Consider the following 15258-nt stretch of genomic DNA (forward strand, 5'->3'; position numbering starts at 1 on the left):
TTCACCTACCCTGTAGAGCAGTCACTGCCAGCCAGTGACCATCTATTTCATTCCAAAGACAGTCATAAAATACATGTTCCAGGTATGTTAAAAATACATTTTTCCCCAAATTTGTTCATTTTATTTGTAATCCCCAAAGGGGTAAAGTTATTCCCTCCCCTTTGCCAACTTAAGGAATGTTGAACCATAGTTAAACCCACCCCAAAGATGCGATCAATTATTAAATGTAAACTGTACAATCATCCACACACGTAAAATTCAAGCCTTGTCTTTTGAAATTTGCTGGAGACTGACAAATCACTCAACTCAGGTGAGCTGTAGGCGAGTGAGTTTAATCACTTGTATTATTATTACACCAAATGTAGGCGAGTGATAAAAAGCTCTCCTCAGCTTCATTTTAGGCGAGTGATGGTGAGCGATTGCTCTCACTCACCTCAAAAGACAAAGCTTGAAAATCAAATTGGATTTTCAAAGTTTGTAAATGCATGCCCATCCAGAGACAGTTCCTCAGCTTGTGGAACAGATGTCAATACAGTGCACTGTAACTCAGTAGGCCTATCCATCTTTCTTGGGGCTGTGCAATAATCATATGTACCCCTGGGTGGTGAATTCTCAAAGTGGTCAAAAAAAAAATTGGCCCCCCTTTTAACGTGAAAAAAATCCTTTCGTAGGGATGTTTGTAAAATTTTGAAGTTCAATATTTTTAGCTGAAAGTTCTTTCATTTGCATGAGAATCAAAGTACCGGTACCTAAACAATATTAAGGGGTCAATCATATTTCTAATGCATATACTTTTGATGTTACAGACAAAAATAGTGTCACCAAATTGCCCAAAATTTTGTGTGTGAAATTGTGACAGCAGGCACATGTACAATGTACACTACTGTATATTCGAGTAATGGGACCGACCCCCAGATGACCTCCTATTCTTCACTGTTAGAAAGCTGTTTTAGATGGTCTTGATTTACACACAAATTGCTTATATTGCGCTTTAACAAGTGTCGACTTGGTGGAACATAGATTGCACTATGTGATAATTCCCCCCCAACTCAACACACAAGTTGACAACCATGATATAGTTACCAAATTGCGCGGAAAATGGGTCATTTTTTTATCAGTAGCAAGGACCGCGAAATTGGCAAAATAGGGGGTATTTAATTAGCACTGTTCATGAAATTTGACAGTGAAATCAGCAAAATAGGAGTATTTAACTTGCACTGTCAGCGAAATTTGGATAAACGGGGTACTTGAGAAAATCCAGAAATTTTATGTCAATATTTAGTGTCATTGTCATGATAAGGGGTGTTTGAAATTCTAATCATTGAAAATGGGTGTTTGAAATTCTGGTCATTGAAAACCAAGGGGTTGATTTTGGCCAAATTTTGTCCTCAATTTTGCATGAAAAGGGGGGAAAATTTGATGAAAAATCATTGCAAAAGGGGGCCTTTGAAAGATTTGGTAACTCTCATGGTTGTCAAGTTTTGTGTTGAGTTGGGGGCCGGGGATAATTTATGAATCCAGTATTATGCCAGTACCAACGTAAGTCAACATCACTTAGGTTTTGGTTGCCAAAAGTAATAGTACGGTAGTGATTTTTTCCATTGAGCCCCACAGTAAAGCCATTTTTGGACCGTACATGCACATTCCACTTCTCTATGGACGAAAAGCACCACCGGCACCAATAGTGTGTGATGTGAGCCTGCCTACCTTTGCCCCCCCTTTTGATGTGCCAAAAAATCTATGCCCCCCTACACACTAAGATTTGGGGAACCTAAATTTAAAACCGTAAATTGCCTTAATTTCTGCAGGCTAAATGCAAATGTGTTCCTAATGTAGGTATGCCAGGCAAACCTAAAACACATTTGCTAGTAAGCCAAATTCGCCGACAATGTCAATGCATATTTACATAGAAATTTAAAACAACTGGCGAAGAAGGAAACCTACATAAATATGTTTTCTATACTTCACTTGACCCAAATATATGATTTTTATGGTGATAAGACAAAAGCACATGGAATTTTAGAGGGATTTTGATAGCAGTTCCATTAAAAAAAGCATAATGAGACTAAGATCTAGAAATACCCCCGAAATGCCGTTTTGGGGAATTTTGCTAGCTGAATCTTTTTGATGAAAGTCAATCTTTGACAAGATGGAACTTTGCAACGGAAAGTGCTATGAAAAAAAAGGTTTTCAGTTTTGGCAGGCTCCGATAAATTTTTTATTTTCAATTGCCCGATCGGGCATGCTTATGTCAACTTTTGCTTGCCCGATTATGCCCGAATATTTCTGAAAGAAACCCATCAACAAGTTGCTGTATTGTAATAGCTAAAATTGCCTAAAAATATACAGTTTTATTATGCTTCGGGGAATAGCCTGGGATCAATAACAGTGGAAATTAAGTTGCTGGCTTGTCAGTGAATATATTTTCTACTGTTTGTTTGTCGATCTGCATTGCTATTAATGCAAGTAAAATATGAACACAATAATGCCGTCATTGATGATAATTTTGCAATTGCCCGATCGGGCAGGGTGCCTGATGATTTAGCTTGCCCGACAGTATTTTCAATTGCCCCGGGCAATCGGACAGGGGATTTATCGGAGCCTGAGTTTTGGCTTTGTTTATTCAAGGGCTTTAATTTGATATACCCCAGTATAAATGCAGTTTGATGGCAAATTTGAATTCACCTATTTTTGGGGAATCTCTGATCCAAAATTTACACAAAAACTCAGTCCAACAAAACTGGACTCTTTTATCAGAAAAAATTACTGCTTTAATGGATAATTACATTCCAACTAAATTATCATCTAGCAGACATAATTTGCCTTGGTACAACAACAGACTCAAACGAGTGAATCGTAAACTTCAAAGGCTTTACAATAAGCAAAAAGAAATCAAATTCTGAACAAGACGAAATAGCTTTCAAAACCTACAGAGCTAACTACAAGAAAGAACTCAGACATGCACAGGGAAATTACATTAACAACAATATGACTGATAATTTGCATCAAAACACAAAAAACTTCTGGAAGATAGTGAAGTCTAAGAGGATAGACAACGGAGGTATTCCACCACTTATACATGGTTCAAATACAACTGATAACAGCCAGACAAAAGCGGAAATACTAAGCGAGTATTTCAAATCAGTCTACACACATGAGGACACTACAAACATCCCAACTGAATCTGGGATACCTTTCCCCGAGATGCCACCCATTACAGTCACGTCAGAGGGGGTAAAAAAACTCCTTTCAGACCTTCAACCAAACAAGTCCCCAGGACCGGACAAACTCCCAGCTAGAATTTTGAAGGAGTGTGCAGAGCCTTTGGCTCCCATTCTGGCTGCTATATTCAACCAGAGCCTAAATACAGGCCAGCTCCCCACAGACTGGCTCATGTCCCACATAACACCTATTTACAAAAAAGGTAACAAAAGCTCACCTAGTAACTACAGACCTATTGCTTTGACTTCAATCTGTTGTAAGATTTTGGAGCACATTCTTACCAGTAACATCATGTCACATTTGGATCATTACAATATTCTCGCTAACGCCCAACATGGTTTTAGACAGAGAAGGGGGTGTGCCACTCAACTAGTCACAACAATCAGTGACATCGCAAATTCTTTTGAAAAAAATAAGCAAGTCGACGCTGTTTTACTTGACTTTTCAAAAGCGTTCGACCGCGTTCCGCATACTCGTCTGCTTAGGAAAATTCATCACTACGGTATAAGAGGTAAGGAACTTGGTTGGATAAATACTTTCCTTACCAAAAGGAAGCAACGTGTTACTCTTGATGGAAAATTATCCTCTGCTGTTGATGTCACGTCTAGTGTGCCTCAAGGCACCGTCATTGGTCCTCTGTGTTTCCTAATTTACATCAACAACATGCCTGAGTGTGTCTCAAATGGCACTAAGATCCGCCTTTTTCCGCACGACGCTCTCATTTATCGGGAAATAAATTCTGTTCAAGATACACAGATTTTCCAGAGTGACCTAGACAACTTATCCAATTGGGGCTCTGATTGGCTGATGTCTTTTAACACAGAAAAGTGTTACACCATGCATTTTACATCTAAAAAGTTACCTTCCATCACCCCTTATAAATTGTGTGGAAACACTCTTCAAGTGACACAAAGTCATCCTTATCTTGGTGTCACCTTTAGTAGTGACTTAAAATGGAACTCACACATCAGTAAAGTCACAAAAGGATGCAAAAAGGCTTTGGGTGTTATCCGACGTAATTTCAAATCATGTACCCCCGACGTAAAATCAAGACTTTACTTGTCCCTTGTTCAACCTAAATTGGAGTACGGCACCACCGCGTGGTATCCTAGCACCAAAAAAGCTAAATACCAGCTCGACATGGTTCAACGGTCGGCCGCAAGAATGTGCCTTAACGACTACTCAAGAGACTCCAGTGTGACATCCATGATCTCTTCCCTTCAATGGACGGATTTGGAGACTAGACGGATAATAGTAAGACTCGCCATGATGTATAAAATCAACTGTGGCTTAGTGGACGTCGACTGGGAACCATACCTGACCCGACCAACACGACAACTGAAACGCACTCATCCATTTTCTTTTCTACAACCAAGAACCAGAACGACCATCTACTCAGACAGCTTTTTTCCCTGGACTGTTAAGCATTGGAATAATTTACCCCATCACACATTAGACGCTCCGAACTCAAAAATATTTAAATCAAGGCTCCATGACCTTTTGGCGACACCGACACTACAAGTTAACTGCAGGTCATCCACCTCTGACGTGATGCGGGAACCCGCTTTGTTGGAGTATTGAACCAGAACCAGAACCTAGCATACCTACCTAATGTTCTCCTTCACCTTTTTAGGGCACTACAAACTGTGACCAAAATATCTGTGCCAAACCCCCCTCCCCCACCCACCTTTCGACCTGCCAAAAAATTGACCCCCCCCCCACCCATTTCAAGCCTGCAAAAGAATGCCCCCCCCCCCCAGAGTCTTAGCCAGAAATCAGAAACCACCCGTCCAAGCAGATACCAAAATTTGACCCTCAAATATAAAACAACTTGTCTATACCCATGGAAGGGTCACTGGGGTCAATATGTCCTGATTTGGCCTTTACATGTCACTCTGAATTAGTCTCAAGTTCATATAACCTTAAAATCATCTGTTTTAGAGCTATCACATCTGTAAAATCCATTAAATCCACCCGTCTAAAATTAGATTAGACCGTCTTAAAGACGGGTGGACGCATGGCTGGCTAATACCTTGCCCCCCCCTTCTTTTTTTTTTAACCTGAAAAAAAATCTTTGCCCCATCCCCTATAATTCACCACCCCGGGGGTACACTACACATAATTATTGCACCACTCCTTACACCCATCGAATGTGTGTCATCGACCCTCAGACACACACCCACGGCACAGGCATGAGCTGCAGTAGCATGTTTTGTCAACATTTTTTTAATGTTTTTCTTCATGACTGTTCTAATAACATCAACTGACAACTCTAATACAAATACTGTAGGAACCCATGGATTCGATCCATGTAACCACTAAATGGAGATAGATACTCAGTCTCAGTTACATTGATTAAAGTCAAAGTGTACATGATTTGTAAGCTTACCTGCTTGCCTTGACTATTGTAATTTGTATTGTATATGACATCAAATTCCGCAGCGCATGAGCGTGTATTACATCATACCTATTGATATGGTATACTTGATGCAGTGATCGTAGACTAGATCATCGTCTGATGGTATAATTTGCACACTTCCAAAACAATCCAAGTACTCATGCCGATCACACAGTGCATGCATGCCGATATCATTATCTGCATGCACATGTGAATGATATTGGACGTTTTACGTAAGGCTGACATAAATATGTACGTCAGCCTTTTCACTTGAGGCTGACATCAATGCGAATACGACACGCACGGTCCATTACAATTTAGACCAACCCAAGTTCGCACCAGTGGTCAACAGGTCGACCATAGGGCCCGACAAGCCAAAATCATGCATATTTCTGTGCATTTTGATCATTAATGTAGTTGTGTAACCGTTTTTCTTATTAGCAAATGATAACGGTTGCGCTCGACTAAGTTCTACTCGAATATTATCATGAAATGTTTTCAATAAAATCTCAGCTTCTCTGGTGAGTGAAGATAAAGTTCCTAAGTATGTTTAGGCCTACTCTATTTTGAGGGATCATGCTGCTGTTGAGGTTGAAAATAAATGGGCGGATTCTCTGCTCGTTTTGGATGAAGTGGATTGGAATTGTATTCATACTGTTAACTTTAAATGCACCATTGAAACACAGCTGAGGTCATTTTATTTTAAGCTCTTTCACAGGGCAATCTGTAGGCCTACCAACCAGTTTCTCCCCGGGGTTTCTCCATAAAATTGGTAGAGCTGATTCTCCTAATTGCTATTTTTGTAATGAATTTCCTGAAACCATTTTACACTTATTTTGTGAATGTGAAAAAGTCTCCCCCTTGTGGGATAATTTAGGGTTTTTAATTAATAATGTTTCAGGGAATCTTTTAATTTTTCAAATTTCGAAAAAATGTTTGGTATTTTAGATATCTCAGAACATGATAGCTGTATTAATTTTCTTTTTCTGTGCCTGAAATTTTATATTCACAGATGCAAATTCCAGCAAATCAACCCCAATTTTGTTGCCTTTTTAAATTTGGTTAAAGTTAAGAAGAATAGTGAGTATAAAATTGCTGAAAGCAAGGGGAAGCTCAGACAGCACTTTAAGAAATGGACCCTTGATCTTGAAGCCTCGTGATTTCTCTCTTCATTTTTTTTTTTTTTTTTAATATAACATTATGATTGTCTTGGTATCATCAGCAGTGTGTGTGGGTATGATGGGTGTGGCCGTGTGAGTGCTTGTCTGACACGAGACTGGGGCTTGTGTTTTGTATGTGAGCGAGAGTGAACGATTTCTTTGTCCGTCGTCTTTGTCTCTTATGTCCTTTCTTTGTAGCCTACCTGTTGATTATATATTTTGTACCTGCTGTTAAAAACAAAATTATATTGATTTTCATGTAAAGGTTGTGTATGTTTTTTCTCCCTCTGCCAGTTCCAAGTACAGGGAAAAAAAAAAAAAAAAAAAAAAAGTTCTACTCGAATATCAGTGATATGATAGCAAGGCCCTATTTTTCTACTCGAATCAGTGATTAGGGGCTGTGCAATAATATTATTAACAAAATGGTCTGCCAAAACACGCTTACCCACCCCACCCCCCTTTGGCTGTGCCAAAATCTTATCCCGTATAATGGTCAGAGGGAGAAGGCGAGATTAGTTAACTGAGCGTCTACTTAAGAAGTGAATGACATGCTATAGGAGCTAAATAGGCCTACACCCGGGGGGGGGGGCACTCAACTTTACGGAAGTGACGGGTATGCGCCTACCGGCGTCCCGAAGTAGGGGCCTATCGGTACCGTACAAAACAGAAAAAAGGGGGTCATTAGTAGGCCCTATAAGATTTTGAAAAAAGGGAGTCATTGGATATTAAATGTCAAAAAAGGGTCATCGGGTGGACAATTTTAAAACAAATGAATAAAATTCTTCTCTTGTTCCACTATTTCCCAATTTAACAAATTTGTTGAAATAAGAGAAAGTTTCCGCATTATTATTTTTGTCTACTTTTGTGGCATTTTGATGAAAGGGCCTACAATTCTAGAAATAAAGGGGGTCATTGGGTAGCCGCACCTAGAAAAGGTGTTCATTGGGTAGCCGCACCAAGTACCTAAAAAAAGGGGGAGTCATCGGGTATGACTTAAAGAGGTCATCGGTATTCGACTTCACTAAACGCCGGGCTCATTGAAATGCACATATACAGTCACTTCCAAAGTTGAGTGGTCCTTTATTTACATTAACATTAACCTTTGGTTTCATGTTATCGAACTTGATTACAGGTGCCACAAGATATCATAACACAAAATTAAAACAAAGGTTTTGCAAGATAGGTTTTGTGTGTTTTTCTAGCATAGGTACACTGAAAAAAATATTGGGTGTCATTTGACACCTTTAGAGATACTGACAAAAATGCCACTCGTTAAGTGTCAATAGACACCTTCTGAAGAGTCAATAGTCCCCACTCTGATAGCTCCTGAGAATCTAGAATACTACTTATGACACCTCTAGGGCGTAACTACAAGTTTTGATAATGCAAAGGTGTCATAAATACTATCTAGGTGTCAAATTACACTCAAAGGGTGTCCCTGAAATTTCTCCGCGAGACTCTAAACCCCAAAGGTGCCATTCAATTACACCTTTGCGTGCTCAAATTCGCGCCCGCAGCTGTCACGTGAGTTCCATAATTCCATTTTCGTCTGCAATCAGGAGAGGCGGCATGATCAGCGATCTCATGCGAGTCGGGACGAAGAAGAAAAACTGTTTTTCAGCGGCAGTAAGTTTCAATCTTGCATTTTTATTGTATTTTAAGAAAGATACAGTGCCAAAGATAACAATCATCAATTATTTTGAGATTGTGGTAAGTGGTGACAGGCATATGAGCATGTGTTTGATCATTCGGTAAATTACACTTTTTAAGCTTACCTCACCACGTAGCAATACCACAAGCGAAAATTGTTCTCTCATCCAATCAGGTTGATTGATATAGCTATATAGTACTAGTATCATTATCAAGTCCTTGTCAAGACTAACATAAATCTGAAATCCCCATCATAATTGATGATTGTTTGTGCACTGTTGCAAAGCTATATTCAAATGCAGTAAACCTTTGACGAGCGCGTATTGCAAGTATACATCACATATTTACTGCGTTGGACGCACTTGTCTCTGATTGGCTGCTGAGGCGATCTTCTGTTGCCGAGTGGAAATTTATGAATGAACTGTGCGCCGTACGCGTTGTTAGTGCCGAATTTGCAACATCACGGTAGTCGCGCTCGTCAAAGGTTTGCTGCATTTGACTATAAGGTAGGGCCTACGGTCAATAAAGTACGTTTTTTAATCTAATGAAATCTAATGAAACAAGTGCTACAGCGCAGCGCCATTGCCGACTTTTACTGCACAAATTAACTGAAAAGGCAAGTTCACGAATTTAATTTTTGCTTCCGATGAAATTATAAACCTTTCTGAGCACGTAAAAAAGTGTCGTGGTAGTATGTAGGCCTATCATTTCTTACTGAAATTGGAACATGGGGATCTGGAAGTTATAGTAGGAATTCCAATTGAATGAACGCAGCTTTCAACAGCTGCACTCGATCCATCGCGATCGTATATCGCGTATAACGTGAACGCATGCGACCTTGGATACAATGCTAACCAGTGCAGTGTTGGCATGGTTGGATTCACTTCCGCGTTACATGCGAACAGTTGCACATGCTGGCGTGCATTGCACTGTATACGCAATAATTTGTCACGCTATTGAAAGCTGCGTACATTCATTCAATTGGAATTCCTGCTATAGGTATAGCCAAAATATTAAATTCTCGATCATGAAAGCCAATTTGGGTATGCACAGTTATTTGCGTCGGCGTACTACGCGAAGACCGGCGCTCTGGCGCAAACACAGCTTTGAGAATTGACCAATCACCCGATCGTTGTTAGGCAAGGTCAAGGTTCGGTCATGCAGGTCGCGAGAGCGCGTAATCCGCTGACGCAGAAGGTACGTCCTCTCATGATCGAGAATTTGTTATTTTGGCTATAGTTGCGTTGCCAAGGTATCAAAATACAGTATCGCCATGATTGCTAGAAATCCAAGATGGCGGCTGTCGTGCAAGTAAATCATGCATGCATGCATGCCATGACCGGGGGCAGGCCGGTGTTGTGAACGAATGACGTGTGATCCAATCAATAATGTGTTTGTTGATGTACCGTATGTGTGTAGTAGTACTATTTGTTGGTGTTATGCATACCAATTATCACCTTTTTAAAATATTATTTATTTTTTAGGCCTAATTTTTAATTATCCTGACTCATTTAGGCTAAAGTAATAGTTTCTCGATCATGAGAGAATGAAGGTACTGCGTGCACTGCGTAATGTCGGAAGTTTAGTGGAATGACACAAAAGCGCGATCAATTGTGCACGCACAGGAAATGCAGCGCTACCCAAAGCGTGTGTGGTAGGCGTTGCGTGCCTATTGAGCTCTCATGATCGAGAAACTATTATTTTAGCTTAGTATAGTTTTCTTGTGTACTGTAGGGGGGTGTACTGTGTGTGTGTCATGGGTGGGGGTATTTATTTATATTTGTTTTTTCGTTCATCATTTGTTCGTTCGTTCTTGTTTTGTTAGTTCTTTTGTTGTTCATTCCTTCATTTGTCATTTGTTTGAGGTTTGTTCATCGTTCCTTTATACATTTGTTTTCTCGTTCATCATTTTGTTCATTCATTCTTTTTTGTTGTTCTTTTGTCATTCGTTCCTTCGTGCATCCTTTTGTTGTTCCCTGCTTCCTTCATTCATTTGTTCGTCATTCCTTCATTTGATTTCTTTACATGTAATTTCCCATATGTTTTCCCTTCACCTCTAGTTTGTTTGTTTTAAATGATCTTCCGTAGGAACTCGGCAACGACCCATAATAGGAGAGGGTTAACGGCTCACACTACCGGTCTCGCCAAGCTGGCCCAAGTAGGCCAATTTCGACAAACTTTTACGTCTTTCAGGAAATGCCATTTTGTAAGACTTGCATCTTGACAATCCTTTTTGGACGGTACAATATTTGCTCTAGCCTTTTGTGTATGGTAACAAGAAAGGTTTTTCTGATTCCAGTCTGTTAGTTTACAATAAGCCCTAAGTTCGCAAATTCAGAATCATGATGCATTGTAGGTAATATTTACCGATCGATGCTGTACATTTACAATGTGATGAACTTTGCCGTTTCCATAAAAACATCCTGTTGGTGAAGTTGTTCTTGAATTTTGCAGACAGTTTGGTCTTAAATGCCAACGATGGTCTTATATTTTACAGGAAATATTATACATAATGTAGGAACTGATGATATCAAGCAATTTTCTGAAATATATTTTTGAGGAAAGTGCAAAGTTTGCTGTAATTGAAACTGCAGTAGCTTCCTCTTGTTTAGGCCAAAAAAAAATGTTTGTTTGTCCATAGAGGCTTATGAAATAGTTGGGTCGGTAGGTCGGATTTTTTTTTTTTTTAACAGATATTGCACTTGAAACTGACAATTTGAAGACTGGTAAATAAGTCAAAACACACAGCACTTTACTGGTTTATCTCTTGAGATGGTTCTGCATGTTATACTGTTCACTTTCTTTACATTTTCTTTTTTTAAATTTATACTAACCACTGTTTTATATGATGTCCCATCGATGCCCAAAAAAAAAAAATTCAAAAAAATACCACCTAGACCTATGACTGCCCATCACTTACCACAGCGCACAGCGGAGGTGAAGCCCGTATCCAAGGTGATTTTGGTCGGTGGTCGGACACGGAGAAATAAGCGTTCATGTCTGAGAGAAAGGCGCTCATTTGCGCCATTATCGCTCGCGTCAAATGCGACATGTTCCGTGACGCGAACATATCTGCTTGCTTGCGTCCTTGTCAAAGTCGTTGCTAAGCAGTGTCGGCTTCACTCTGTGAACCAAAGTCATTGGTCTAGGTACTTGTTTGTCTGGGGTCGGGACCAGGGTACACGGTCGGTCGGACGTGGACAAACAAACAATTTTTTTGGCCTTATCTACCAAAAATCCATAAATATTTCCCATGTGTCATGATTCTGAATTTGCGAACTGGCTTATACATTTAAAATACTTTTTTAGGAAATCGCTATTTCTCGAGAAGCAAATACATGTAAGCTACAGACCACCTGACATAAATTTTAAAACACAAACATTTTTCTTCCTTTAGTTCTAAGTTTGATGAGCTCTTTCCAATGAGCCTAACAGCAAGTCATTCTGACAAGTTTTAATTTTTTTTGTTTTTTATGATTTTGTATCTACTTGTGACTGATGAGTGCGCTGTGTTTACTTGTTTGTGTCTGAAATTTTATAAATAGGGTTATAGTTGTTGCTTTAAATTGTTGATTTTGAGTCATTTTCATGATTTGTGGTGTGAAATTCTAAGTTTTGTCCGCTATCCTGATCCTGCTAAAAATAAAATCATTGTTTTACTACTACTGGCACACTATAATCAATTTCTGTAGCGCGACTTAACTATCTGCCAGCGTATTTCACTGCTTTGCATGCACCAGGATGGGCCCTGATTTGCTGCCGACGTGATCGATTGTCTGTTGTTGTGGGCGACTTTTAATTTTTCATGAATTTTGCACCGTCACGCAATGTTGGCTCCCTCATCCACCTACCATGAGATGCACAAATCATGAGAATGACTCAAAATCGACCATTTAAAGCAACAACTAGTATAACCCTATTTATAAAATTTCAGACACAAACAAGTAAACACAGTGCGTTGACTGCGTTCATCGGTCACAAGTAGATCTACAACTCATACAATACAAAAAAAAAATTGAAAGTTTCATGTCATGCTTGTACATGTATTATGCATATAATACTGAGCGTATAGGAGCGCAAAGGCGATGCTTTAGCCCGGCAGCCTGCATACCCAATACAGACCACTATTTTTTTACTGTAAATATGTTTAAATTTTTTCACTGGAGATTATCAACATGCAAACTACACATTTAAAGTTTAAAAAATTTAATACCTTAGCAGTATCTTTTGTGCATGCAGGGTCAAAGAAAATTGTAGTACGCACCGATAATTGTCCGCACTTATTTGCGTCAGAGGATGTTTAAAGACATTCCCACAACCCAATGGGGTTTCTGACCTTGTATGTCTGGCTTTTGTACACATATGGTACAGTTGATCATGCCTTGCATTGGAATTGTGTGCAAATATCTGGTGTTTTCATCCTATTATTTAACATTCATAACATCGAGACTTAGGAATAAAATTAATGCAGTGGGACAATATGAATGTTTCCGGTAAGAAAATCAAATATCAGTCCTAAGTCTCAACTATTAGCTCATTGGCTGCTGTTTTAAAATGACCATTTTGTGTGTGTGGCAATGGGGACTTTGCCTTTAAAATTAGGTTATATTGATCAAATTTCCCAATCATAGTGCATTGTAGGAATGCCTTTAAGCCTCCTCTGTATTTGCGTAATACAAGCGAGCGTATTACACAATCAATGTTCAGAGTCCGTCAGCAAAAAACACTTTTGCATATTTTGGCAGTGGATTTGATTAAAGTGCAAAAAACACATTTTTACATTCATCAGCATTTATCTAGAATTCGTTTTTGAAAAAATAATAGAGATTGGACGTGATGTCACTTCCGCGAGGTTATGTACTTCAAGCGAGTAACAATAAGGCGCTTGGAATCGCGGCGTAATACGCGCGTGTTTAAAGTTTATCGCACACAAAATGCAATCTATACCGGAAATGACACCACAATCACGTCCATATCTATGTTGAACAAAGTTTAGGATAACAATGTTTAACTTTTAAGAATAAAATATTTAAAACATGTATAATGAACTTGTCAACCTACAGGCCTATCCAAAAATCAGAAGGAAAACAGGTTGAGATGGTTAATCTTAAATTCTTAACTCCAGCATTAACAGCAAAATGGTTTATACAATATAGTAGTCCTATATCTTTCTTCTTCATTTTCCAGGTCTGCATGTACAGTGGATGGTGTTGGTGTTGGTGACTTGTAGCCAATCTTTCAGCAGGTCGGGCAGCAGGTCAGTTGCTGTTAGTCTCACAGTGTGTACACATTGTTGGTTCAGTAGCTGAACACCATTAAAGCAATGAACTCAATCCATGGACAATCAACAGGAAGATGCTTTTGGCTGTCAGTTTTGTGATTATGAATCCAGACATTTCTATAAGTTAATCAAACATTTAAAACATAACCATGTTCTTAACCGTGATTTCAAAATTACATGTGGTGTCAATGAGTGCCGAAGAACTTATAAAATGGTTCGAAAACTGGTCAATCATATTAGGAGCAAACATAAAGATTTTGCTGATCAACATTTGCCACTCAGGAGAAATCTGCAGAATTTACCTGGCAATGGTGACCAGTCAAATGATGGAGATTCTGATCATCAGGAACTGGAAGAAGAGGAAGAAGAGCAGATATTACCAGAAGAGTACCAAATTGATTACAAACATTTGGTTTCACACTTATTTGTGGAGGCTCGGGAAAAGTACAAGGTTTCTGGCAAGGCCTGTGAATTTATTGGTCTAGAAGTTAGAAAAATGATGGAAAAAAGGTTGCGTGATTTATCTTCTCAAGTATCTACTGTCTGTAGAAGAGAAGGTATTGATGTGCCAGAGCTTCATGACATTATCAGCGAGTTTAATGATCCCCTGGCTGAAGCAGTAGGAAAGTACAATACTCAATATAACTTTGAGAACAATAAAAAAAGAAATAGCACACACTTTGTTGCGCCAGAAAAAGTTGTGCTAGGAATGAAAAATGAAAGTCAAAGGACCGAAGATACTTACCAATATGTACCCATATTGCAAAGTCTGAAGGCACTTTTACAACATGATGATATCCTTGCTCAGGTTTTCCAAGGACACCAATGTGGAACTGGAAGAATTTCTTCATTCACAGATGCTCAGCTTTATAATGACCATGAATTCTTTAAAAGATACCCTAAAGCACTTCAAATATATCTTTATTTTGACGAATTTAAAGTTGCAAACCCCCTTCGAAATCGTGGAGAATATAAACTAGGAGGATTTTATTTCCTTCTAGGGAACTTGGAACCCAAATATAGGTCAAAACAGCACATTGTACAGCTTGCTTGCTTGTGCAAAGTAACAGACTTAAAACACTATGGGTTGGAAGTCATCTTGGCAAGACTTATCTCAGACCTGAAGACATTGGAAACGGATGGTATAGAATTCTATCATGATGGACGGAAATTCCATTTTCATGGAACTCTCGCACTGGTGGTGGGAGACAATTTGGCCCAACATTTTATGGGAGGTTTCCCAGAGAACTTTTCCACCTCACTGAGATTGTGTAGGTTCTGCACTGGTACAAATGAGTTAGTGAAGACGAGTTTGAGAGAAGATGATTTTACATGGAGAAATCAAGAGGGATACAATGAACAGGCGAACACAGTTGAAGTTCATCCACATCTATCATCAGTATACTGGCGTGAAGCGGCGTTCACCACTTAATCAATTGGAAAACTTCCATGTTGTATGCTCATTACCTTCAGATATAGCGCATGACCTTTTTGAAGGTGGAGTAGTTTCAGTTAGACTTGCCATTATTGTCTGCTCACTTGTCCAA

The 15258-nt window shown here is 39.2% G+C and overlaps 1 protein-coding gene across 1 annotated transcript; it reads left to right on the forward strand.

Annotated features, from left to right (window-relative positions):
- Positions 1 to 10550: 10550 nt before the first annotated feature.
- On the forward strand, positions 10551 to 15143 carry LOC140140678 (uncharacterized). The gene is made up of 2 exons (XM_072162436.1): positions 10551 to 10636; positions 13618 to 15143. The coding sequence occupies exon 2, from the start codon at positions 13767 to 13769 to the stop codon at positions 15141 to 15143; it is 1377 nt and encodes a 458-aa protein (XP_072018537.1). The 5' UTR covers positions 10551 to 10636; positions 13618 to 13766.
- The last annotated feature ends 115 nt before the right edge of the window (positions 15144 to 15258 follow it).

Source organism: Amphiura filiformis, chromosome 19 (assembly GCF_039555335.1).
Source record: "Amphiura filiformis chromosome 19, Afil_fr2py, whole genome shotgun sequence".
Lineage (NCBI taxonomy): Eukaryota > Metazoa > Echinodermata > Ophiuroidea > Amphilepidida > Amphiuridae > Amphiura > Amphiura filiformis.

Bases quoted from the DNA above. Each gene is read 5' to 3' on its own strand.
- LOC140140678 (XM_072162436.1), top strand. From the start codon at position 13,767: ATGGACAATCAACAGGAAGATGCTTTTGGCTGTCAGTTTTGTGATTAT.